Below are 27,046 nucleotides of genomic sequence, written 5' to 3'. Positions count from 1 at the left end.
GTGTGCACGTGAGCAAAGGCACCTCGGTGCAAGCCCCTGCTGGAGGGGGGAGGGCAAGTGAAACAGAAACTTCAGCCCCGGCTCTGGGTGTGCAGCTGCAGCTGCCCAAGAGGGGGCGCCATTGAGAAACTACCCTGAAATCCCTGCCAAAGCCTTTGGCTCAACCAGTGCAGCCTGCTGCCAAAGGCCAATCCTCTTGGCCTCCTCCCAAGGTCAATGTGTTGGTGCCCTGCTGACAGGCCAGCCCTGTCAGAAGGGCCAGCCACGGTTCTGGCACAGGGGCACCGCATTCTGTAATTCACTCCATAAGAAACCCCGGCTTTCTGAAGCAAGACCTAAGATTGGCCGGGAGCTGACCTCTCTGTGCCACAGCCTGCCCAAGGCAGTAATAATAATGATAATAACGATAATAATTCGTGCCTTCCCTGTAGTTATTAGTGTTCCTGCCGGCCAGGGAGCACTGAGGGTGCCGAGGGCTCTGGGAGCCGCTGTCTGTATTTTCTCTTTACGCCAAAGCCCCGGCACGTAGGGCTGCAGGGGGTACCCCCTGTTGGCCCATTTTATGGAGGAGGGAACTGAGGCTCAGAGCGGTGAAGCGAGGTCCGCGGCAGGGGAGGGGCGGCCCTGGGGCCTCCCTGCACCCCCACCCCCACCCCGCCCGGCCCCGCCCCACCCCAGCCCTGGTGGGCGGCCGGGCCCTCACCTCGCCCTCGGCCCTGCTGTTCTCTCGGATCGCTCTGATCCAGCCCAGCATGTCATCCCGGTCCTCAGCCTGAAAGAGATATTCACAGAAGTCAGCGGTGGTCAGCCGGAACACGTGCCTCCTCTTGGTCTCGCTGTAGGAGATGTCCACCAGGCAGGAGCCGATGCAGACGGGCGCCGCCTCGTCCTCACCTGCGACGGCCGCCGCCGCCCCCGCCGCCGCCGCCGGCCCGGGCTCCCGCCGCTCCTTGCTCAGCAAGAGGGAGCGCGCCCGCAGCGCGGCGTAGACCCGCTTCCACTGGCGCAGGCCGCCGCCCGCTTTCTGCAGGGAGACACGGGGGGGGGGGGGGGGGGGGGGGGGGGGGGGGGGGGGGGGGGGGGGGGGGGGAGACATGGGAAGGGGGAGGGTGTGAGAGGCGGGGCCTGCCCTCCCCGCCCCCACAGCGCGAGGGGGCCCCGGGAGCTGCAGGCGGCCACAGCAGTGGGGACCCCGCCCCACGGCCAGGAGCCCCCTGCCCCACCCTCCTGCCCAGCCCCTTACCTGCCTGGACACCCCTACCCACCGTTCTCAGTCCCCCAACCTTCCTTTAAACACCAGCATCTTTAAACACTAGCATCCGACTTCGGCTCAGGTCACGATCTCACAGCTGGTGAGGCCCTCGTCAGATCCTCTGTCTCCCTCTCTCTGTGCTCCTCCCCTGCTCCAGTTCTCTCTCATGCTCTCAAAAATCAATCCATCAATCAATCAATACTAGCATCAACGGGGCACCTGGGTGGCTCAGTTAGTTAAAGCCTCCGACTTCGGCTCAGGTCATGATCGCGCAGTTCGGGAGTTCAAGCCCAGCGTCAGGCTCTGTGCCGACAGCTTGCTCAGAGCCTGGAGGCTGCTCCAGATTCTGTCTCCCTTTCTCTCTGCCCCTCCCCGCTCACACTCTGTCTCTGTCTCTCTCAAAAATAAACATTAAAAAAAAAAATACTAGCATCAACAGCATCTGGTCAGCAATGCCCCCACAGCAGCAGCGAGGCCCCCACCCAGCCTAGCCCACCTTACATAAAATCCTCGTAAAGCCGTTCCTAAGTCCACACGCTGCCCCCTGCGCAGCAAACCGATCAAGAATTCCCCACCGCACCTGCTCTCCCAGCTTGTCTGCCCCTCGTTCAAGACTCTACTCTGTATCCTGGTCTCAGAGGCCACTCATAAGGTCACTCTGGCCCCTCGTGCTGCCGAAGCAGCTTCTCCGTCCGGCCTGGCCTTTTCCTTAGCCTCTCTGAGGCACGTTACCAGCCTGCAGCTCCTTCCTTCTCCAAGCCCTCTCTTGGCATCCGGGACCCCGTGGTTCCTGGTTTTCCTCCTCATTCCACTGGCTCCTTCTCAGTCTCCTCCATTGGTTTTCTCCCCGCCCCCAGCCCCCCACAACATGCTCTCATCAGCGGTTCTCAACTGGAGCCAATGGTCCCCAGAGGACATTTATCTGGAGATATTTTCAGTCGTCACACCTGGAGACGTGCTATGGCATCTAGTGGGTAGAGGCCAAGGGTGCTGCTAAACACGCCCCGATGGCCAAGACAGCCCCCCACAACAAAGAATCATGGGGCCCCACATGACTCTAGAGCGGAGGCTAAGCCCCTGCCCTACAGGAGGGGGAGCTCCAGAACTTTGTCCTGGGCTCCCCTTTCCCTGAATGTCTCTCCTGTGATGTCATCCACACCTGTGGCTTTAAATCCCATCTGTCTACTGATGGAGATTCCCAAACATATCCCTGGTCCAGCATTCTCCCCCGACCTCCCCCCCCCCCCCCCCGCCACAGTCCTGCACCTCCCACTGCCTACTCAGTGTCCCCATGTGCATGTCTCATAGGCACTCCACGGGGTACTTGATTTTTGTCACCAAACTTATTCCTCCACAGCCCTCCCCAACTTCTCCAGCTCAACACATCCACCCAGTTGCCCAGAAAACTAGGACTTGCCCTTGACCCCCCCCCTTCCTCACCCTTGACATCCAACCCATCAGGAAGTCATACCTGTGCTGCTTCCAAAACACCACCTGTCTCCACCTTTTCCCGATATTTACCAACTTGTCTATACCACCAACACCTCTTACCTGGACAACTACACAAACCTTCCCAGTCCCCACCCTCATCTCCTGCAATCCACTCTCCACCCCACAGCTGCCAACATTTTTTTTTTAAGTAATCTCTGTGCCAACGTGGGGCTCAAACTCACGACCCTGAGATCCAGTGTCACACACTCTACCTACTGAGTCAGACAGTCGCCCCTGCAGCCACCATTTTAAAATGTAAGCGAGATGGTGTCTCTCCCCTGTGTGGCACTCCCTGGTAGGTTCCCACCGCCACTGGAATCAAACCCAACAACTTTCATGATGTGTCTCTCCCCCTCCAAACTCAGCTTCTCCACCGACTTCTTTCTCGCTGTGTCAAGACACAGGGGCCCTTCTCTAGTGAACAAGCCAACCCTTTCCTTTCTTGGGGCCTTTGTTCTTTCTTGCTGTCCCTTCTGGTCAGAGCCCCTTCCCTCACTTCTCCATGTGGCCTCCTTCTTGCCCTTTAGATCTGAGATCAAATGTCACAAACGTCACTTCCTCAGTGAGGACTTCGCTGACCATTTTTTCTTTCTTTAAAAAAAAAAAACATTTATTTATTTATTTTGAGGCGGGGGGTGGGGGGTGGGGGGGGAGAGCGTGCATGAGTCGGGGAGGGGCAGAGAGAGAATCCCAAGCAGGCTCCACACCGCTGGCACAGAGCCCAACAAGGGGATCGAATTCACGAACCGTGAGATCATGGCCTGAGCTGAAATCAAGAATCAGACGCTCAACCAACTGAGCCACCCGGGAGTCCCCACTGACCATTTTTTTTTTTTCAACGTTTTTTATTTATTTTTGGGACAGAGGGAGACAGAGCATGAATGGGGGAGGGGCAGAGAGAGAGGGAGACACAGAATCTGAAACAGGCTCCAGGCTCCGAGCTGTCAGCACAGAGCCCGACGCGGGGCTCGAACTCACGGACCGCGAGATCGTGACCTGGCTGAAGTCGGACGCTTAACCGACTGCGCCACCCAGGCGCCCCATTGACCATTTTTTTAATAAAGGCAGCTCCCTGCTACCTCCAGAATTAAAGGCAATTCACATCACCCTGTTCATTTTCCCTGAGTGCTTACTGTAACCTCCGCTTAATGCTAGTTGCGGATTTCTCCAGTAAATGGGGGCCGGGAACTGGTCTGTCCTCTCACATCCTTAGCCAAGAGCCTACAGCCTCCACAGGCGTAGGGTAAGTGCTCATCAATATTTATTGAATAAATGAATTAATGAATTAATCATCCTCGGAGCACCCTGAGGGCAGAGGCTCTCCCCCATCAGGCCCAGGGCTCCCTTCCTTGCACCGGTGGCCTACCTACCACTCATCCAACAGGGGCCTCTGCCCTCAGAACGAGCCAGATGAGGAAACTCCGTGGCTGGCGGGTAACACGGCCACATCTGACCATGAGCCCTGCCCACCACCACAGACCTGCTGGACCCAGACAGGATTGTCAGAGCAGGAAATGACATGACCCTCCAGGGGAATTTGTTGTCATGTTTATATTTTTATTTTGAGAGAGAGAGAGCGGGCGTGCAAGAGGGGAGGGGCAGAGAGAAAGGGAGAGAGAATCCCAAGCAGGCTCCAAGCTCAGCACAAAGCCCGACTCGGGGCTCGATCTCACGACCATGAGATCGTGACCTGAGCCGAAATCAAGAGTCAGATGCTTAACTCACTGAGCCATGCAGGCGCCCCTCCAGGGGAATTTCTTATATCAGAGTGAGGGGGGGGGGGTGTGTGACAAGGTGACCCTTTTTTTTTAAATGTTTATTTATTTTTGAGACAGAGAGAGACAGAGCATGAACAGGGGAGGGGCAGAGAGAGAGGGAGACACAGAATCTGAAACGGGCTCCAGGCTCTGAGCTGTCAGCACAGAGCCCGACTCGGGGCTCGAACTCACGGACCGTGAGATCATGACCTGAGCCGAAGTCGGACGCTTAACCGACTGAGCCACCCAGGCGCCCCAACAAGGTGACCCTTTGAGACCGAACCAACTAGGTGACCTTGGATAAGTCAAGCCCCCTCCCTTGGCATCAGTGTTCCCTACTGGTAAATGAAAGGTGAACTAGCCAGTTCCCAAGGTTACATCCTGCTCAAATGTAGGTCTGTGACTGCAGGGACCTGTCACACCTACCTCCCTCTGCCCGACAGTGAATGGTCTCTGAAAGAGCCTGGAGGCTGGGTGGGGGTTACCCGGGAGAGGTTAGACTTGCCAGAGCGGACAACATCCGGCTGGACATCAGTTCCCTGGACAGACTAAGGGCCCAAAGCTGACTTAATGACCCCTCTCCTAACTCCCAGGCCACAGCACCGAGGGGACAAGTGAAATCGGGTCCTGGCCAAGCCAGGAGTGGAAGCCCCTGTCCTCCAGTACCGGTCAGTGAGCAGGAAGGGCCCAGTTCCCGTCCCTGCCTGGGAGACACTGTGGTGCGGCTGCCTGGAGCCATCCAGAGCTGGGAGATGGGCCACCTCGCAGGCCGGAGTCAGCAGTTCTCCCCTAGCCCTCAGAGGAGCTCAAATTGGGGCTGGAAGGGTTCATCTCCCCTTCCTCAGCTCACACAGCTGGCCCCTGCTGCCCTCCTAGGCAACCCCTCTTGCCATCTTGCTGGCTTTCCTCTTTGGTCTGCTCTCCCCACTTCCTCTCAAGGTGCAGCCAGTCTCTCGCCTTCTCCCTCAGTGCTCCCACACCTGTGGCTACAAGTGCACACCCTGATAGACTGACTCCCTCCCGAGTGCCACAGCCCTAGAGCCTCTGAACCCAGGACACCCCCACCGGGGCATGACCCAGGGCCCTTGGACTCCACAAGTCCCCAAAGGAACCCTTGGCTTCCACTCACCAACCTGCCCCTCCAGTGCCCTGTGGCTCAGGGGAAGGCCCCATCGCCCCCGCAGCCATCATCTGCCTCCTCCACCCTCCCTCACCTCCCAGCCATCAGCAAGCCAAACCCATCGGTCCCTCAGTGTCTCTAAATTGTCCCTTCCCCTCCACCCCATGCCACGACCTTAGAGCCCCCGCCCTGGCTCACCTGGACAGCGGCAATGGCATTGTCACCTCCTATCACAGATGTGACCCTTGCCTCCTGGGCTTACACACCTCCCATCCCCATCTAAACCCCTGCAAAGGCTTGTCCTGGGTGATGAGGTCCCGAAGCAGGCACCTGCCTCCCCACCTCGGCTTCTACCTCTCACCTGGCTCGTGGCCACCCAGCACGCCCTCTGTTCCTTTCTCCCAGACCATCCAGGAGGGCATCTCCACTGTCAGAGCACTTCCCACCCCCTCCCTGTTCTGTGGATTCTCACACACCCTTCATGTCACAGCCTCCCCGACACCTTCCCCCAACCCCGCCTAGGCTGGGGTCACCTACTGCGTGCCATTCAGCTCAGCTCTCCAGTCCTGACAGTCGTGGGCTGGCAACTATTATGCACCGGGTGCTTCCTCTGCTTGTCCTGAGCCCCAGCGGGGCGGGATGGCCTGCCTCCCACACCACTAAATACCCAGAACCTCGACCGAGAATCGGGAGCATGGCAGGCACTCGGTCATTATCGTGGACTGGATGAGGGCACAGATGGATGCCAGCCCCACCTGGCCCATACATCTCACTTCACCTCCCACCAGCCCGGGACGTAGAATGGCACTGTCCCCACGTTACAGATCAGAAGAGTGAGGTACAGAGGTTAAGGGGCTTGCCCAAAACCATATGCTGGATAAGTGGCTGGTCAGGAGCTCCCAGTCTGTCTGACTTCAAAGCTTACATTCTCTCCAGGTACAAGACCCCCAGAAGGCGGGGTGGAAAATTCAACTAATAGCAGAGGACTAGCAGCTCCCCGTGCCAGGCACTGGGTGCACTTTTGCTGAGATCATCTTGTTTAATCCTCAGCAACAGGTGTATATGCTAGGGATTGTTGTTAGCTCTATTTACAGACGAGGAAACTGAGTCATAGGCGGGTGAGTCACCCAAGCTTCCCCCGGGCAATTCATGATGCAGGCAAGGGCCAAGCCCAGGTCGATGCTAACCGCTCCGCTCAGCTTCGCCCGGGCCGCGTCGCCTCCGTGGACCCAGGGCCCCGGCCTCCTCGCTCTGGGATCCTGTTTGTCTCCCCCTGCCACCTGCATGCCCAGCCGTCGCTGTGGTCGCCCTTAATTGGTCCTCCTGCCTCCAGCCGGCCCCAGCCGGGGCCCCTCTCTAATTCATTCCCCAGGAAGCCAAATGAAAGAGACCCCAGGGGCTTCAGTGGCTCTTAGGATAAAGACTAAAAGCTTTGCTGGCCCCGCAAGGCCCCGAAAAGGCTAACGTCTGCCTTCTTTTGGGTCTCAGCTCCTCCGAAAGAATCACCCTGGCCTTGCTCCCTCATTTTCCGTGAGCCCCCAGTGACCCCTTCTGGGGCGATCAGCCAACCAAGGATCACCGTGGGATGGTTCTGTCAGAATTCCAGGCACAGTTTGACCAGATCCCTCCCGCAGCAGCAGAGACAACCTCTCTGGTTAACCCCTCTTGTTCGTGAGTTCTTTATGCCCCCCAGGAAGTTCTTCCTAACATCTAACCTCTACCCCTCAGGCTACAGCCTCAGCTGGTTCCCTCTGGCTCCAGAGGCTGTGGGGCGGGTATAAAAGCCGGAGAGTTCTGCCGGAGACAGCGTCCATCCACCTCCACCTCAGGCTGCCAACCACCTTACCTTCCCCTTCTTGGTGAGGACCTGCTTATAATACAACCAGCCTTCTCTCCTGATATCGCTGAAGGTTGCGTCCGAGAGGTCAGAGGTTGAGTGTCGCTTAGAAGGAACATCAGCATCTTCGGAAGTACCCCAGCTATCCAAGGACTGCAGGGACACAACGGAGGGCAACTTAGGGGGGCTCCCACGGTGCCAGCATGCCAGAAGGCCCATGGACCTCGCACAGCCACGCGGGCCCGGTGGATGCCTGGGCTACACTCTGCTGTGCTGTGTGACCTCACAGGCCCCGCTTGCCCTCTCTGAACCACCGCGCTGAGGTCATGGGACGTATGTGCCGAGGAAGCCAGAAAGGAAGAAAGGCTATGACCTGCCGACCACACGTCTCACCACGCTAGAAAAGCCAATCTGGTACCTCCTTTAATTTTATGGACTTGAAGCAACTAAGGAAACAAAGGAAGTGATTGTGACAACACGGAGTTACATAAACAGAGGAAGTGGAAACATCAACAAAGGCTGAGTTAGTGGAGCATGTAGTCATGTCCACAAGGAGTTAAACAGAGGAAGTGATAGTGTCAACACGACTCCAGCAACAGAAGTGACAGGTCAAGGGAGAGTTAAGTAAGCAGAGGAAGCGATAAGGAATAAGCCAGGTGACAATATCCTCAAGGTGTTAAATGAACCAAAGATACCGAGGGTTTGAAATCAAGTGGCTTTTCTAGTCTACCCGTAATCACGAAGAGTTAAGGCCATTTCAGAACTGACCCCACGTCTCCCCAGGGTCTGAGCCTGGAAACTCCAGCCTGTCCATCACTCTCAGTCCTGTGTCCCCCTCCTTTCCAGTGTCCCCCCTCCCCTGAAGACACCACACAAATACTGCCCCAGGCCACCCTGTGCAGGCAGTTTTGGGCACCCACGGGGAGCGAGCAAACGAAACGAAATCCCTGCCCTCACAGAGCTTACATTCTATCTGGGAGACGAGCAAGAGAGGGGACAGATGCATAAACTGTATCACATGAGAAGTGCTAAGGAGAAAGTAGGCATCACACGTCAGGGGTGAAGGCTAAAATCTCAGAAAAGGTGGAGATAAACCCGAAGAAAGTAAAAGGTGAGGGGCGCCTGGGTGGCTCAGTCGGTGAAGCATCCGACTTCGGCTCAGGTCAGGATCTCACGGTTTGTGAGTTGGAGCCCCGCGTCGGGCTCAGAGCCTGGAGCCTGCTTCGGATTCTGTGACTCCCTCTCTCTCTGCCCCTCCCCCGCTTATGCTCTGTCCCTCTCTGTCTCTTCAAAATAAATAGATGTAAAAAATTAAAATTAAAAAAAAAAAGGAATTAAAAGGTGAGTCATGTGGCTGTGGAGGGGAGTGTGTGGAAAGGGCATTCTAAGTGGGGGAACGATACGGACCAAGGCCTTGGGTGGGCGGAGGGTGCGGGTGTCTTTAAGTGATGACACAGCCCATACAGCTGACACCAGGGGATCACCTACAGGGTTGGGGGGCGGGGGTGGAGGAGGGACACAGGAGCCAGAGTAGACCACTTCCCGCCCCGGGAGCCAGAGGCCTAGAAACCCACCCCAAGACGGGGCTCCACAGCCGAGGCATCGGTCCCTCCCCAGCTCCCCGGACACTCTCGCCCGCACACGCTCACCACTCACCCCATCAGTGAAGAAGCTTCGCAGCATCCGCAGGCTGGGTACTCGGTTTGGCAGGCGCCTGGCGAGTGAGAACTGAGTGTGAGGGAGGTAGGGAGCACAGCTAGGACTTCTCCTCAAATCCCAAGGCTCAGAAGCCTTCCAGGGAGGGAGCTCATTGCCTGGGCGGCATAGAGGACGCCAGGGCCCGAGAGCCCCGTCCCAGCCCAGTCAGGGTGGCTGTGACGGCCACACGCTGTCCTCACCTCAGAGCCCTGCCCTCTTCCCGGAAGGTGTTGAGCCCATCGTCACAGGACTTGGAGCGCTCTGTGGTGATGGCCAGCAGGTAGGAGGAGCGGCGGCCGGCCTTGAGGCTACCTGCAAAGCCACCCACAGGGTCAGCAGGAGGGCCAGGGCTTCCCTGGAGCCCTCCTGTCTGGGCAGGGCCAGGAGGTGACCACCCACGGGGCCCCTGGAGTAGCAGAAGCCGGCAAGAAGAGGCCATACGTCAGGCAGCAAGCCCAGCAGAGACCCCTGAGGACCAGGCAGCCAGGGAAAGGACGGGGAAAGGGCTTCAGGGAGCACTCACTGCAGTCCTGGGAGTAATGGCGGCCAAGGGCAAAGGTGAAGGTTGGGGAGGATGGGCTGGTGCCCAGGACGGGGGCTGAGTTCATGGCGCTGGAGACCACAGCGGAGGCAGGGACATGCTTGGCTTGGAGGTCAATGCTGGGGCTGGTGGGTTCATCTGCAAGCAGAGGGGAGTGGGGGATAAAGGTGGCAGAAAGCTAAACCTGCCTGCCCCCCGCCCCCAGCCTCGCGTCCTGGCCCAGACCACGTGCCCAAGGCTCAGGTCCTCCGAGGCCCTGCTGGCAATACGCCCGTGGCCAAGGGCCCCCCCATCCCCAGACTGTGAGCATGGAGGCTCCGCCCCTGCCTCCTCCTTCACACCCAGGCCTGAGGTTGAGCCACCCTCCCTGGACTGGGCTCCTGAGAGCTTCGGACCATCTCCCCCACCAGACCGGGGGTCTCTTGAGGATAAGGACCGTCTCCTCCGTCAGTTGGGGGCTCCCTGAGGGCAGGCGCTACGTTTCCCCCTCACACTGGGAAATTACTGACGCTGTGTCTGCCCACTCTGACCGAAAGCTGACCAGGGAGGCCAGGGCTGGGTCTGGCCTGGCCTCTTCTCCCTCACTCCCATGACCACCATAGGGTGAGCTCACCCTGCTCAGTTCCAGGTACTGTCTCTCCACTTCTGGTCCCAGTCTCATGATCTTGTATCTGGTCTTTATCTCAAGCCCCTAGACCCAGCCCAGCCTATCCTGCACCCTCATAGACACAGTCAGCAAACCTTAAACCTTTTCCTGCCCCCACTCTCATTCCCGATGCAGGGGTGAGGCACAATCCTCTAGGTAGACCAGAAACCTGGGAACCACCCTGTCTCTCCTCTCTCTTGCCTCTCCCTTATCCAACATCTGTTCCACAGGCAGCAAACTCTCAGTGTCCCCTCTGTTCTCAGGATAACGTCCCCAACTCCCCAGAGACTGACACAGCCCCTCTGGACCCTTTCTGGCGACCTCGAAAGGCACCCTCCTCTCTCACGTCAGGGTTCTTGGCATATTCTATTCTCTCCCTTTACGTTCTCCCCCTAACTCTTTCTCATCCTTCAAATCTGAGCCCTAATCTCCTTCCTCTAAGATTCTCTCCTTGGCTACCACGCCCCAGTCTGGACCATGTCACCCTTCTCTGTCTCCTAGAGTCCCCTGTACTCCCATCACACACACACACACACACACACACACACACGCACACACACACCATGGGGTTGCTCTTGTCCGATCATCTGTCCGGCTGCTGGACCACACGCTCCAGAAGAGCTTGAAGCCTAGCACGGTGCCTGACACAAATATTTGTTGGATGAATGGATGGGTGGAGGGTGGGTGGAAGGAACAAAAAGTAAAAGGAACAAAGGAAGGGTAGGAGAAAGCAAGGGTGGAAGGAAGGATGAAAAGAAAGAATGAGGGAAGACGAGAAGGAAGAATGAATGAACAAAGGGAGGAAGAAGAAAGGGAGGAGGAAGAGAAGAGAAGTGATGGATGGGTGGGCGGACGGGTGGATGAAGGCTGAAAGGAAGGAGGGAGGGAGGAAAGAAAGACGGCTGGGGGAGAAATGAATGAAAGGAAGGGTGGCAGGATGCAGGAGAGAACAAAGGGACGGATGGATGGACAGACAGACAGACGGACAAACAGAGAAATCGGCACTCAACCCAGAGTTTTGCCCATGGTTGACAGGTGGGTGGGGTAAAACAGGGCACAGACGACCCAGTCTCCCAAGACAGTCACCTCTACTGTCACTCACCAATGAAGGGGATAGAAGCCAGAGAGTCTTCAGTAGTGGCCAAAGGGGCCACCTTCCTGCCCAGGCGTTCCACTCGCCCACTGGACTCTGGCTCTGGGGACTCTTCACCAAACCCAAGGTTCATCTGTCTTGCGGAGGGCAGCTGGACCTTCCGGCCCGTGGGAGGCTTTTGCCTCAGGACCACCTCGTCGCGGCGATCCTCGGTGGCGGGCTCCAGAGCCCGGGTGCTGGGTTCTGGGCGCACAACCCTGGGTGGTTCGGAGGCCTCCAGCGGGAACGATGCAGGGGACTGAGCCAAGTTGAAGGTGGGTAGCCCCCCGAAGGGTGAGTCCCGGAAGGAGAGTGCGTGCAAGAGGCCAGTCCGGCGCTGGAATGATGGGCTGTAGCTCCGGTACCCGATGTAGCCGATGTCATCCAGGCCTTGCAGACCAGGCGGAGGTGGGGCCTGGGGCGCAGGAAGGTCCCTGGGTGGGCAGGCAGGGGTGCGGGCAGACGGACGCTGGGAAGCCCAGCCACAGCGCTCGAAACGGGGTGACACCAGTGCTCCTGGACCCAGCGCCTCGGCTGAGCGGGTGGCCCGGCTCAAGTAGTCGTCTGAGCGAGCTCGGTGCCAGCCCTCCTGACCCAACTGGCTCAAGGCACCCTGGGAGGTGGAGCAGGGCCATGGGCGGTGGGCAGTCACATCCTCCAACCGGTCCTGGGAGGCACTGCGGGCCCGGGGGGGCATGGCAGGACACCGTCTCTCCCCCGCCCTGCGGGGTACCTGGTTTGACAGCCAGTGTGACAAAGCCTGCTGGCACTCCAGTCTGCTGGGGGGCACCCGGCTGCCAGGCTCAGGGAAGGCACGGGGCGTCCGGGGCTCCGAGGGGAGGCGGGGGAAGGCACCAGGGCTGGGGCGGGGCTGGCTCATCCCCAAGGAAGAGTTGTCCGGATGGGTACGGGTGGCAGAAGGGACGCGGGGCCCCGGGTCACTCCAGGCGGCAGGACTCCGGGGGTCACTGGGCAGTGCTGAGAGGGGCTCAGGCACCATAGTGGCCCAGGTGGAGACCCGGGCTGGCGGGGCGTAAGTCTTGCGAGGGTAGCAGATGGGAGGCGGCTCTGGGATACTCCGGGCCTCTCCAGAATACGGCTCGTTCCCCTTCAGGTAGGCGTCCTGGGAGTAGGCCTGGCCGGGAACACAGAGGCAGGTGAGCAGGGCTGGACGAGTCCCACAGGGCGGAGTTACATCAGCCCTGGGAGATCAGGACCCTAGAGAAGTGGACTGAGGGAAAGGACCAAGCGGCAGGGGGGCCCTGAGTGGGTGGGAGCCGGAAGGCATGCTCCAGAGAGAGTCGGGGGGAGGAAGGGAGAGAACAAAGAAATTAGAGGCCTTTGAGAGTCACACACACACACACACACACACACAGACACACACACTCTCTCACTCTCTGTCTCTCTCTCTCTCTCTCTCTCTCTCACTAGGGAAACAGCCAGGATTTCTCTAAGACTTATGACAAGGACTGCCTGTAGCCACAAACATTCCAACATCTGTTTTCTGGGGTCCTCCCCCATGCTGGCCTCAGCCGCCTCCCTGCTGCCTTACATCCAACAGTGCCCACAGCCCCCCGGGCTGGGCTCGGAAAACCCACCAGAGACCAGTCAAGGTGGCAGAAGACAGAGACGGCAGCTGACCAAGGGGTGTGTCCACGGCGGGGTGGGCTGGGGGTGGGCGGGGGCTGGGAAAGCCCCGCCGTCCCTCCGTCCCCTGGACGGGGAGCCGGGGCCTGGCTCCTAGGCCTCCGGAGTGAAGAGAAACTTGCCCGCCTCTTGCTCCCTCTGGGCCAGGCTTGGGGGAGGGGCCGGACCGTCTAAGGGGCCTCAGGCCACCTTCTGCCACCCCAGGCCTGGAATCTGGCACTGGGAGCCGAGGCTGACGCTGCATTGCTGAGGAGTGACAGGGCCGGTGCCCAGGCCCAGCCAAAAAAGGAGGCAGCCCCTAGGGACAGAGGCCTTGTGGCCCTGGCCTAGCCTGGCCCTTGATGGGTGCCCAGGGGCGTCTCTCAGGGTGAAGTATCAAAGGGTGGGAGAGTGAAACACAATACACACATACACACACACGTTCCCACGCGCACGCGCATGTGCGTGCCACACCACAAGGAGATACTGGAAAATACACACCCAAAGACACACACACACACAGACACACACACAGAGCGAAACACAATGAGACACATATAAACTACACCTCCAGTCCCAGGCACACACATCATGTGATGAGGACAAGTTAGACCACACCCCCCGTACTCACACTCAGCCCCCTTCGGACCCACACACCCAGCCGGGGGACACTCACATACCTCTCCCTCCTGCCATCCTGCCGGCTCCCCAGGCTCCCCGCATCACCACGGCGGCGGAGGCGCTGGCGACAGCATCACGGCCAGCCTCTGCCTTCCCTGGCCGGGGGGTGAACCCCCACTGACCACTGTGCTGGCCCCACCTCTGTCCTCCACCCCCAGTCTGCCCTCCCAGTGGCTGCCCTCGGCCCCCCACCGTCTGTCTCTCTCTCTCTCTCTCTCTCTCTCTCTCTCTCTCTCTCAGCGGCTGGCTGGCGGGAGGAGGAGGGAGGGGAAGATGGGTGTGGAGGGGCCTCGCCGCGTCGGCGGTGGCGTCAGCAGCTGCTGCGGCCCCATTGGCCTCCAGCCTTGGCTCGCAACCACAGGAATGCCTGGGCCCCACCCTCTGGCTGGCCTAGGATGGAGGGGGCCAGCGGAGGGCCCCAGAGGCTGACATCTGGGGCCGCCGGCCCACCCGAACATCGAACCCCAACATCGAACCCCGGTAACAGAGCTCAAGGCTGCTGCTCTCCCCACCCCTTGCCCCCCTCCTCCTCCTCCGGCTGGAGAGATGGAGGGCAGCCTTAGATCCCGCCCTGTCACCCCCTCCTGGCTTTTCCTTGCCTCGGCCTGGGGGAAGTGTACCCACAGGGCCTTTGAGACTTGTGGAGTGCCATCCACCTCTCTGGGCCTCCAGGCTTACCTCCCCCTCCCCAGGAAGGGCAAGGGGACAATCCAGGTCAGAGGGTGGAGGTTCCCAGAGGGGCAGGGTGCCAAACATGGCACCGTGATTACAGTGATTATGAGAGCACATCCAGGGCAGAAGCCAGCCCGGCTCCCAGGGCCTCCTGGGTTTGGCCCTCAGCCTTCCCCCAGGGGGGCAGTGACCTTGGGGGCAAGCAAGCTGGCATCTGGCTAAGACCCATGAGATCAGGAAATTGGACACTGGGCAGAGAGGACTGCCCTGGGCTCTGGGACAGGCCTGGGGTCGGTGTGCACAGAAAGATAGCATATGTAGGCGTGTGTAAGTCTGCGTGCGTGCGTGTGTGTGTGTGTGTGTGGACACAGCTACAGAAGACATGCTCACTCAGGGCCAGGCAGGGAGGGGGTGTGGAGAACAGTCTCTTGGGAGCTGACAAGAACGTGCCAGTCTGGCAGGGCCCGCTGGGCCACCCTCCTTCCAGATACTCCGGCAAGAATCCTGCCTGCCAAGGCCAGCGCCCCCCCCCCCAGCACAGAGCAGCCCTGAATGAAGCAACAACCGGCCCCAGCCCAGGGATGGGCCTGGCATCCCTGATTGGGCAGTGCCGGACTGGTGCGGCGCCCTACACTCTTCTCTGCCTCCCGAAGGCAGAAGGGAGGCCCCAAGGAGGAGAGATGTATCCCGCCCCCAGGCCCCAGGGCCCCTCCGCCTCAGACAGCAGGGCAGGACTCACCAGCTGGAGGATGTCCTCGTCCTTGGGCATGATGGAGAGCTCCAGGGTATCATCGCTACAGAGACAGGGCAGGGGGTCAGGCCAGGCTGAGGCAACAGGGTCTGGGAGAACAGGGATCCTGGTCGCCAGGGCAACCCCAGGGTCAAGGGGGTGGTGTGCAGGGACTCAATGAGCGTGCTGGGAGCTATTACAGGAGAAGGGAGGCAGGGGGCACTCACCTATTCTGGATCAGAGCTATGACCTGGGAGTAGGTCTTCCCAATGACGCTCTCCCCGTTCACCTTCACCAGCCGGTCTCCTGGGGAAAGGGGGGGCAGAACGTGAGCAGGCCAACGGGTGACCATGGCCCCTCCTGAGAACCCCTGCACCAGGCATGGATGACAGCGCCAGGACAGGGCCTTCCCCAACACCTGGATCTGAGAATCCCATCCTAACCAGAGAGCAGGTGGAAGAGACCCAGAGATGGACAGCTCACCGGTGCGAAGGCCCGCTCTGTGGGCGGGGCCATCATCCTTCACATTCTTGACAAAGATGGTATCCATGGGCTCCAGGCGGTGGTGCCGGGGGGAGGGTCCTGGTGAGCATCAGCCAGGTTAGCTGGGGGTGGCTGCTGAAGGTCACACCCATGCACAGCTACGCACACAGGGGACACACACTCAGAGAACGGTCACACTCACACGGACACAAACACGGACCCACCCATTCACAGAGACGTGGATGTATAGGATAAGACAAGAGGATCCGCCCCTGGGAGAACAAAGACCAGTGTGGGGAAAACACGTTCGCGGACACACAGAATCACTCCTTAAATGGTGCTTTCATCCCAGCACTGTGCCAGAAAGTAGACTGAAAAGGATGGACAGATATGGGCCTTGACCTCGTGAAGGTCCCTGTCTAGTGGGGCAGACACCCACACATGCAGAATGCCCACACCCACAGACCTGGGGAAAGCTGCGGAAAGGCCCTGAGGCTCACAGACACTCCATACTCACGCTTCCCACCCCACCCCCTTCCCTAGGGGCAGAGGATTCTAAGCAGAGGCCCGAAGATCCTGAGATGAGTACTCACCCCCTCATGACATCACATTACACCCCAGCTGCTAACTGTCTCCATCAGAGAAAGGGGCCTGTTCTAGGTCAGCTGGCTCTTCCCCTTGCCCCCAGGGGCCTCTGCGATGAGGCTCAGGAGTGTCACCACAACTGCCCAGCAGAAGCCCCAACGGCAGAGAAAGAAGTCTGCCCGTTAAAGGAGTTTTGCCTTGGGGCACCTGGGTGGCTCAGTCAGTTGAGCAGCCGACTTCGGCTCAGGTCATGATCTCACGGTTTGTGAGTTCGAGCCCCACGTTGGGCTCTGTGCTGACAGCTCGGAGCCTGGAGCCTGCTTCCGATTCTGTGTCTCCCTCTCTCTCTGCCCCTCCCCTACTTATGCTCTGTCTCTCTCTGTCTCAGAAATAAATAAACATCGAAAAAAAATTTTTTTAAAAAAAGGAGTTTTGCCTTGAATACCCCGGGTGGCAGAAAGGGGCCCTTTGGGATAGCGAGGGTGACAGCTAGGGGAGGCAGGCCCACATCTGGTAAGATAAAGACCTCAGGGCTCCCCTCACACCCAACAGGACCCCAGCGTCTCCATCTCTGAGGACAGCCATTGGTCAGCTGCACCCTACCACCAGCCCCCAGCCTCTGCCGTCCTGTGTCTGTGCCTCAGCCTAGGCTGGGAGTAACTCCAGGGCAGAGGCCAGGTCTTAGAAAGCCATCTGCTCCCCAGAGCACCACCCCCAGTGTGGAACAGACAGGCTCAGAGGGAGACAAATGTGAGAAAAGAAAGGAAGCATCGAAGGGACCACAGGGCCTTGGCGGGCCCAAGATCTGTCCTCATGTCACTGGTGATGACGAGTAGGAATGAAATTCAGGGAGCTCTCCCCTAGAGCCCAGAATAAATGTGCTGCCTCTTGGAATCTTAAAAAAAAAGGAAAGGAAAGGAAAGGAAAGGAAAGGAAAGGAAAGGAAAAGAAAGAAAAGAAAAGAAAAGAAAAGAAAAGAAAAGAAAAGAAAAGAAAAGAAAAGAAAAGAAAAGAAAAGAAAAAGGATTGAGGAGAGAAAGCACAGACACAGAGAAGAGCAAAGACTGGACAGCAGTCAGGGCCGGGGGCGGTGGGAGGGCAGGCAGCAAAACCCAGGCTGACTTGGGTAGCGGGAGAGAAACAAGCTGGAAAACGGGCCCCAGCCCAGCCCCAGCCCTGGGCCCCACCCCCACCACTCCTTACCTCCTCCTCGGCCTCCATTCTCTTCCTCCTGCAGGGGACAGAGAGGTGGGTGTGGGGCCTGGGTCCAGCCCTCAGTGGCTCCACCTGGGCGGGCCCTTCGATGTCCCCCACCCAAGGCCTCCCCTCTTATCTTCCTTCAACTAGCCTGGCGCCCAGACGAGGCAGGAGGGGTGTCAGTGGGGACGGTCATCAAGCGCCATGCAACGGTCCCCAACAACACTAACCCCCTCTCATGACTGCTGATCCCACCACCTTGTATTTCAGCCATTCGCCCCCAATCCAGTGGGGGACCCATGACCCCTTCCTTTGGGGAGCTCCAAGCCCAAGGAAGGAGGCACTAAACGTAACGCACAGAGGGAGGACACACAGGCAGACACAGATAAGCAGGCGTGACGAGTGCAAACAGTGGCTATCAGCTCTCAGAGAATGGGAAGGGAAGGCTGATTAGCACCCCTCTGGGGGAGGGGATTTTAAGGCAAGTTTGAGGAGGGAGGGGAGAGGGAGGTCTGGGTGAGGGGAGGGGAGTACGCAGGCGCTGGGCAGCAGAAATAAACAAGCATTTGTAGGACAGCATCAGCTGAGCCGACGCGAGAAAGAAAGCAACACCAGCAAGTGACAGAAGTCAGACTAAAGCATTCAGGTTTGAAAGGACAGAAAGAGGGAGCCAGTGAAGGTTCTTGGGTGGGAGAGAGTGGATGTGACATACCAGTGAGGGAACAGGGTTCTAGCATCCGGCAGGGCTAAGAAATGGAGTCCAGGAGACCCACTAGGGAGACCTTTGGGGTCATCCTGGTAGTGAGAGGGAGGGTGCTGGATCTGGGAAGGGAACCGGAATGAGGGAAAGGAAGCCAGCGAGACAGGGTCCCACGTCAGAGCTGGATCCGACATTTAGCATCATCGTATCTACCCCTGTCCACAGACCATCCATTCTACCGCAGATGACAGGGCGTGACTTATCCAGGGCCACTCCGAGCCAGGGCTGGAACCCAGGACTCTCTGGCACCCCAGCCAGGACATGAAGGCTGTGGGGCACCGCTGGAGAGCAGTCCCTCTGCCCCTGCCCTCCCTGTGTGGGGTGCGCGCCTGCTGATGTGAGCTGACAGCACAGTGAGCGGGTGGCAAAGGCAGATGGATGCATTTAGACGGCTGAGCTCCCTGCAGGCTCCCAGCCCTGGGCAGGTTCCGGAAAGGGGATGGAATCCACCCCTGGCTTGCCCCGCCCACGGTCTTCCAGCGCCCCACGTGAGCGAGGTCTCTCTGAAACAGGTCTATCACCCAGCCTAGGCCACTCAGGCTGCATCCGCCCCGCTCACCCCTCAGCAGGGCCCCCTGAGAAAAGGGGGCAGGGGCCAGGCAGCAGGGACATTCTGGGGGAAGAGGAAAGGAAGGACTGGAGGTTCCAGGGAACTAGAAGGTTGGTGTCCTTGGGCATCAAGGGGCAGGGGGCTGTGCCCCTCTCACACACCGTCAGCCCCCACTTACACTCTTAAGCACGGCTGCAGCCAATGGGAATAGTTTACGCAGGTGCTCCCGGATTGAGACACGGATGAGAGCGCACAGGGACACACACCGAAGACGTGTATTTAGAGACACCTGTCTACCCACGCCTACATACACAAACATGCATGCATATGACCCACATACTGGGCACCCAGTGCACACAAAGAGAGCCATGCAAGTACACAGACACAGGCAGTGAAACCCAAGGCCCCGGTTCTCTGGCAGGTGGGACCAAGCTCCCCAGAGGAGAGCCCCAAACAGCTGGTCTCAGCCCTGAAGGCGGGGGGGGGGGGGGGGGGAGCGGGGGGGAGTAACAGGTTCATTGACTCCAAAATAAGTCTGTCTCTGGCCCTGCTGGGAAAGAGGTGGGGGAAGGGAGGGGGGCCCTCCTGGGGGGCCCCAGTTCCTGCCGAGGACCCTCGCTCTTCCCGCATGCCTGGCCCACCCCCAGCCCACACTGTAGGTTAGGCACAGAGAACCTGACATTTATACTACGGCCAGGAGGGCTCGTGGGGGTCAAGTACATAGACGCCCTCACATTACAGCAGGAGAAGTGACCGGTGAGTGAGACCAAAGTTATGTAAAGAGCTCCACTAGGATTAGAACCCAGGGCGCCCCCCTCCTGGCCTGGCGCTCTCCAGCACCCAGAGCCCAGAGCCGAGGTGAGTGTAGGGCCTGGGGCACTCTGGGAGGAGTCCCAGAGGTGTTTTAGGATGGACTCCCCAAGAGCTCAGGCTAGGGAGGGAGCAACAAAGCCAGCTCAGAAGTGGCCACAGGACAAAGAGTCCCAGGAACTTCACCTCTTCGAGAAGGCGGCTCAGTTTTCAGAGGCCAAGAGTCTGGGGGTGCGTGTGAGCGTCCTGGCTTCCCCCACCCCCAAGTTCATCGCCCTGAACCCGTTCACCCTTCTCCTGGGAAGACCAAACCCAGGGCAATTAGGGATCTCTTCCACAATCGTACAGTGCCGGTGACCCAGCCAGGGCTGCCCCGGCCTCTCAGGGACCCTCCTCCCAAGGCCACGGAAGAAGGGCTGTGGAGGGGACAGTGCAGATGAACCTCCCATCCCCCCACTGAAGCTTCCTCAGGACGGGCAAGGGCAGCGGGCAAGGTGGGTGTACCTTCAGGCTGCAGTGCACGGCTGACTCAGGGGGGTACACAATGAAGTGGCGCAGGGTGAAGCCAAAGCCGTCCTGGAGACTTTTGCACAGCAGCAGTGTCCGCGGCCCCTGCCAGGGGAGGGGGCGCCCAGGGGAGCACCCATCTCTCGGGCCCAGCGGCAGCTGTGGAAGCACAGGGAACCAGGGTTGAGTGGCCGTGTGACCCACACTCCCAGGTGTGCACACTGCCTCCCGCAGCCAGGGGGAGGGCCTGGAGCAGGGGAGGGGGAGGGGGGCAAGGGCCCTGGGGTTCCACGCATGCTCCCCTGCTCCCTGACCTCCTCCTCACCCCCTTCCTTCCTCTCCCTCGCTCGTCAGTCCAGAGCTGCTTCTTTCTCTCCCCTCGATCGCCTCATGGCACCTTTGCTCCCAGGGAAGTAACTCCCTGCCGCCAGCCAGGTTCTCAATCAGGTCGGCTCAGCAAATGTTCGCCAAGCACCTCTTACGCTCCAGGATCTGGACACGGGGCCTTCTGGCCTGGGAAGTGCCTGCTGCCAGCTGAGCTCATTCCCACCTGCTGCACAATCTCACACGCAGACAGACACATCCGCACACCCAGAGAAGCACACTCACGTGCAAAGGTACACACGGAGGCACAGATGAATCTACACACACAGGCTATGTAGACAAACACGTGCGCACACGATCGCACATGATCAGAGTCTCCCACACATGCCTACACATACAGGCACACGCACACAACATATGCTGCAGACAGACACCCACACGCACGCACACACAGACTGGCTCGCACAAGCATCCTTCAGGAGCAGCGGCAGCAACAGGTGAGGGACTAGAGCCACGAGGGAGCGGGCTGGACATCAGACAACTGAAGGGACTTCCTGGAGCTCCGGAGCCCAGCCAGAGGCCTGGCCGGTCACCGGATCTGAGAGGGGAACCGGGTGGGGGTGGCGGGAGATACTCGGCTGCCCTCTGGCCGACCCGCTGGAATACTTGGGATTCCCCAAGATGACAGGCAGGGGATGTCTGAAGACCAGGGTCTGAGGGCGCACAGGTCTGTTTCTGGGGCGGGAGAGAGAGTAGCACGGACACTGCCTGAGAGAGCGCTCACCTCAGGTTCCCTGCTCAGACGCAGAGAGGGTGACAGAAGGGCGTCAGAGAGATGCCTGTGTGCACAGGGAGGCGGCCGGCAGATTGGCCAAGACGGAAGACAAGGGCGGGCTGCTTGGTGAAAAGCCAGGATGCCTCCCTCGGGGCTTTAACCCCCGACCTCAGGCATCCTAACCTGTCTGGGGGGCCCTAATGCAAACCTCAGAGGGCTCACCCTCACCCTCAACAGTCTCCTCAACCCCCTCGCTCCTTGGCACGAGCCCGGAGTCTTCAGGGGAAGAAAGGCAGGCTGGATGTGGACGGAGGAAGCCCCAGTTCTGGGGTGAGGGCCTCCCCCCTTCTCTATTAAGTTCCCCTTTCTCCCTCGCCCAACTGCTTTTGAGAAAGCTCAAATTGGCGCTTGGATGTACTGATGCTAAGAAGCTCCTTCGCGTATCCACCCCCCCCAGCCCCCCCCCACCCCGCCGCCAGCCTGTTCACATTTCTGGTAGAAGAGAGCCCTGGGTCCAGCCCTTCGCTGGGGATTTCTGGATTGGGGTGGGAGGTGGGGTTGTAGTCAGGCAGACTTGAGACTCAAATTTCAGAAGACTAAAGAACAATATGACAGGGGCAGTAGGCTTGCTTCGTGCAGTCCCAGAGAACACGGCCAGGGTGGAAGGTACAGGGAACAAGTGAAGCTCCAGGCCAGGGAGCCCATTCTCATCATCTCCGTCTGGAAAACTACCAGCTGAGGACGTGAGCGCTCATTCTCCTGAAGGGTTCAAGCCAAAGCTGGATGATCCCCAGTCTGGGAGGCCGCGGCTGAGATTCCAGCATGGGGCAGGAGGTCCAGCGATGGCCCCTTGGCTCCTTCCACTTGTAGCCCCAGCCCAGCCAGTCCACTGAGCTCCACACCCCCATGGGGGTCCGAAGAGTCCAGAGGAGAAAATTCTCTGGGAATTCTGCTGAGGTCCGAAATCCCCTGGATTTCCTATCTCTGCTGACCTGGCAAGGAACTGATCAGGGAGAGCAGAGGGCCTGGCGGATCCCCCCTGCCTACTCCTACCAGAAGCCCCTATGCCTCCCCAGCGTGGACTGCCTCCCCCTGCACGCCCTCCACCGGGGCTCAGAGCTGAGGCTGTTTGCAGGGCCCATTGTTTTGCCGGTGTCCTGGATTAAGGTTTAAGCCACCAGCTGCCCCAGTGACGAGAAGTGGCTGGGACAGGTCCCCGCACGCCCCCCACCCCTCCTCCAGCACACATCCTGCCTGGAGCTGCCAGCTGCCTGGGGTGCCACTCTCTAGGGGCCTGGATGTAACCCAGGGAAGCGGGCAGGCCTTCTCTCAGGCCCCCTCCTGGCCCAAACACCATTGGCACCCCCTCCCTTATCTCTGCCTCTCCCTTTCCTCTTATGCTTCCTTCCAGTCCCCCTTCCCCCATCTCTTCCAACCAGTTCCTGAGAATGTCAGTGTGGTAATCCCCCTGCCACAGCTCCCACACCCCAGCCTGAAGAGGAGATACCACGGCCCCCATGGACAGCCAGACCTGATGGCTCCCCTGTGGGAAGTTCTTCCTTGGATTTAACCTCAGTGCTTCATACTATTATTCACACATTTCCTCTCCTCCCCTCTGACCTGGGACACCCCTGGGTCTGGCTCTCATCTTTACAGGGAGGGAGATGATGGACACAGAAACAGAGAATGAGTCAGCAATGGGAACAGAAAGGTGACTAGATTGGGGAGGGGTTCAGCTCACACACATCCACAACTCTGCCTCTCTGGGGTAGGCACAGAGACAAGGGGATGGAGAGGGAGACGCTCGGGGGACACAGGGACATCACTGATTACGGCTCTCCTGGCCCAGATCCATCTCCAAATGCTCTCGCCCTCATGCCAGGAACGAAAGAGACATCCAGAAATACCAACTGATGGTGGGAAGAGGGCAGATGGCCCCGGGGCCACAAATTAGACAGAACTGGACACGTGGTGGGTTGGCAACACCAGGAACCAGAACCCAGGAGTCCTGCTCCTCCCCCCTAGGAGCATAAAGAGGTCACTGCAGGGAGCACGGCGTTCATGCTGGGCACGGCGCCCACTGTGACTCACGCCCTACCAGCCTGGTCGATCCCGGACATCAGACACACTGTCCCCACCCCCTATCTCCAGCCCTGTCAGTCCTCACCCTGAGATCACTCATTACCTGCCACCTCTGCCTCCTTTGCCCACCAGGAAACCCGTGCATGCCCCTGTGCCCATAGCCCCTACCAGGGAGAGGGCGGAGTGGTGCCCACCAGTCCACTTAGTATGATCCTTGCCTGCCTCCGACTCGGGGTCCTTGCCAGCCAAACTCCTCAGGATTCCATGCCCCGGCATCTCCTCAAACAACAACCCTGGTCCCTTCCGTCCTTCCACTGCCTATAAACCAAGAGGCTTGAGCCACTGGAGGCCACCACCCAGACTGGCCAGTCCTCATCCAGCACCCCGGGAAAAGCTCCCAGCCACAACCTGCCACCCTCACCGGCGTGTGTCTCCAGCTCCTCGCTCACTCCCCACTCCTGGGGCATCCGTCCCACAATGCAGGGCGCACTCAGCTCAAAGATCCCAGGGAGTTGGTGGCCCGATCCCACCCGCCCCGTCGAGGCCGGACCCCTGCCCCCTAGCCCCGGCCCGGCAGCCTCCCCCCACCCCCACCCCCCCGAGCGGCGCTCACCCTGGCGCGGCGCGGCCCCGGCGCGCGGCGGTCCCTGTGGACGAGGCAGGGCAGCCAGAGGCAGCGCGGCTCCGGGGCGCTGCAGTCCACGCCGACGGCGCGCTCCCAGCGCCAGCCCCCGGCCCCCGCGCGTTCCACGCGCCACACGGCGCTGCCCACGAGCGCCGCAGCCGGAGGGGGCCCCCGGGCCCGGGCCCTGCCGCCGCCGCCACCCCCGCCCCAGTGAGCCGCGGGCCTGGCTTCCGGAGAGGGGCGCGGGGCGCGGGGGCCCCCGGCCGCTCCACGGCGCCCGGCCGGCGGCGTCCTCGGCCCCCCGGGCGGCAGGCGGGCCCCGGAGGCCCCCGCCCGCCCCCCGGAGCCGCGGGCCCGGGACCCAGGGGCCCCGAGGGGACGGACGGCCCGCGCGGATGGCGGCAGGACGGCTGGGGCAGCTCCGCGCCTCCCGCGCCTCCGGAGCCTCTTGGCTGAAGGCGCCTGAGCCCGGACACGCCGCCGAGTGGCAGGGCAGACACCTCCCCCTCCGGGGCGGCCCCTGTGCGCGGCCGCCCAGATCCCCCCCCCCCCCCCCCCACACACACACGCGCCCGGGAGGCACTATACAGCGCCCCCGCGCAGCCACACACTGCACACCCTCTACGGACACACACAGACACACACACCCTCACCCTCCCGCTCACACGGAAACGCACACTGCCCCGGCCCACGCACGTTGTACTCGACAGTACACACGCGCATCCAGCTTGGCTGTGCCCGAGAAACACACATTCACTGGTGCACACATGTTCCTCGCAGGGACGCACACAGTCCTGCCCACCCTGTATGGACCCACACCCCCCACACACCTATACACCGGCTACCCTCCCATCCACACCCACACACACTCACTCTCCCTCTGTCCACAGACCCCACGTAAACACACTATTCCCCTCACGTACACATCGTGTGTGGACACCTTTCCATATGCACACACACTTTGGACACCCTCCCGTGCATACTTGGTCCACGCACCCCACACGCACGCGTTTGCAAGCATAACCACTGTGTCCTTAAAAGCACACCAGACGCCCCAGGCACTCACCTGTATGCCCCACACACACCCCACCCCACAGAGACACCCACGAAGGCAAGCCAGATGACACGCACATGTTGTCCAGGATACATAACTCCATGCACTGGTGCTCTGCCCCCTCAGTTCACACACACACACACACTGCCCAGCACTGAGAGCAGACGGACTCTCATACCAGAGTTACGATATAACCTCAGGCTGCAGGTGAAGTCCCCGTCACCACCTGTAGGGGCTTGTGACCAACGCTCTTCCCCCCCGGGGCCACCCTGCCCATTAGTCTCACCCAGAGGGGCCACCACCAAGCTGACAATGGGCTCCAAGCTGGCCCCCACCCCACCCCCAGCATGTGAGTCAGACAGGAAGCCCATGTTGATGGCAGACCCTGCCTGCCTCCCCTTCCTGGCTCCCTTCCCAGGCCCCTTCCCGGGTGGGGCCAGTAGAGGCCTTGGCCAGTGGGCATGCAATCACCGCCACCTTTTCTGTCTCATTTGTTCACGGTGGCTTCTCGCCACAGCCACTCGCTGTGGCCCAGGGCCACTTGCCATGACCCAATTTTCAGGGAAGGAAATGGAGGCCCAAGAGCACCTAGCTTGCTATGGCAGCATGGGACTCCAAGCCCAGAGCCCCTCACTCCAACTGTGAATCTTCTACCCAAATTCTAGTCTGTAGCCAGGGAAGGGAGGCTGGGGTTGGGGAGCAGCTCCTGCCCCCCTGCCCCCAAATCTAGGAGTTTGGGGAGGAAGAGCCATAGGGCTGGGCCCTTGTAGGGCAGACATCAGAAGGGAGAACCCTACAGAAGGGGTAGCTCCCCCTGCTCACCCGCATCCCATCACCTGTGTCCTCGGCAAGGACAGCCCTTGCTGAGGTTGGATCAAGGTTGGATCGAGGTTGGGTCAAGTGGTGGACAGAGTGGGAAGCAGCAGGGGGGAAGACGGAGGGGTAGGGGAGGAGAAGGGCCAGGGCAGAGGGAGGGGGACTAGAGGACTACAGGGCCGGGCAGGAGCGAGGGAGGGAGAAGGAAGGGAGGAGGAAGGGTGAGGGTGAGGCAGGGCCAGGGTGAGTGGGGGCCAGGGAGCGGTTTTGTTCTCCTGTTTCCTGTTTGCCGCTTGCTGGGCCCCCTGTGCAGGAGCTGGACCCCCACCCCCACCCTGGCGGAAGCCTGACGGGAAGAGCAAGGCTGCCTCCAGCGCTGAGTCAGGAGGGCTTAGGGGCAGAATGGGAAAGAACTGTAGTCAGGAGGAGTGGAGACCTGGCACCTCCATTAGCACCCTCCCCCACCCCTCTGTCACTAGAAAACCAAGGATTCTGGGTCAGGCCCACTCCTGCCCTCGCCTGCCCTGGGTCTCCCTGTCACGCCGCCAGCCTCCACCAAGGCCAGGCCCTCGGAGACCAGCCGGGAGCACCGCCAGGCCGTCCTCAGCTATGTCAGAGTCTGTGGCCCCAAGCAGAGGGCAACCACCATAGGGATGTCCTCGCTCAGAATCTGGCCCACTCTCCCGGTAAGCAGCCAGTAAGTCCTTCCAGCTGTCTAACTTCCTTTCCTCTTGCTTCAAGCCCAGTCTCTGGTTCTGAGGAAATGGAGTGACTCTCCCCCGTCGTGCTCCATGGAGCCTTTCATGGCCAACAGGTGCTGCTGTGGGTCTGGATCAAGAATTCACTTCCCTGGAAACTGCTGAGGTTTCTGAGGGCTACAGGGAGGGGCAAGGTGGAGAAGCGGCAGGGGGTTCTGTGTTCAGGGCTTCAGGGACCTGGGAAATGTTAAACCACATGTGATGTCCATTTCCTGCCCTCTAACCTGGCCGGGCAGCAAGGAGGTTCCAGTCTCTTCCAACACAAACCTGCACCTTCCCCACCCCACCTCCTCTGCTCAGCTCTGGCTCACAGGGATGTCAGCAGGGTGGGGGGTACACACAGTAGGGCCTTGAAGGGTGTACACAGTTTGAATAAATGATCCTACAGGCCTGGGGAGTCTCTCAGCCCCCTCCCCCATTTCCTCTGGGAAAGGAATGTGGGGTGGATCCCAGAGGGTGGTGGGGGATGGGGCCAAGGGCTGGGAAATACCAGGCGTAGCTGAGATTCTATTCCAAGCCTTCCTGCCTAGTGTGAGT

The 27,046-nt window shown here is 60.0% G+C and overlaps 1 protein-coding gene across 4 annotated transcripts in view; it reads right to left on the bottom strand.

Annotated features, from left to right (window-relative positions):
• Window positions 1-27,046, bottom strand: part of ARHGAP23 (Rho GTPase activating protein 23) — an 80,019-nt gene that overhangs the window by 26,590 nt on the left and 26,383 nt on the right. For 2 of the 4 annotated variants that reach the window (XM_043584238.1, XM_043584237.1), the window contains exons 2-12: window positions 20,073-20,234; window positions 17,455-17,482; window positions 15,667-15,765; window positions 15,411-15,489; window positions 15,193-15,247; window positions 11,445-12,609; window positions 9,679-9,834; window positions 9,356-9,467; window positions 9,114-9,171; window positions 7,467-7,610; window positions 704-1,024 (exon numbers count right to left, since the gene is read on the bottom strand). In XM_043584238.1, coding sequence (XP_043440173.1) covers window positions 704-1,024; window positions 7,467-7,610; window positions 9,114-9,171; window positions 9,356-9,467; window positions 9,679-9,834; window positions 11,445-12,609; window positions 15,193-15,247; window positions 15,411-15,489; window positions 15,667-15,765; window positions 17,455-17,482; window positions 20,073-20,234 — 2,379 coding nt within the window. Of the gene's footprint in view, window positions 1-703; window positions 1,025-7,466; window positions 7,611-9,113; window positions 9,172-9,355; window positions 9,468-9,678; window positions 9,835-11,444; window positions 12,610-15,192; window positions 15,294-15,410; window positions 15,490-15,666; window positions 15,825-17,454; window positions 17,483-20,072; window positions 20,235-27,046 lie in introns of those variants that run through there. The other 2 variants (XM_043584239.1, XM_043584240.1) reach the window with 2 other exon arrangements.

This window comes from Prionailurus bengalensis, chromosome E1 (assembly GCF_016509475.1).
Source record: "Prionailurus bengalensis isolate Pbe53 chromosome E1, Fcat_Pben_1.1_paternal_pri, whole genome shotgun sequence".
NCBI lineage: Eukaryota > Metazoa > Chordata > Mammalia > Carnivora > Felidae > Prionailurus > Prionailurus bengalensis.
This window is presented reverse-complemented; position numbering and strand designations above follow the sequence as displayed.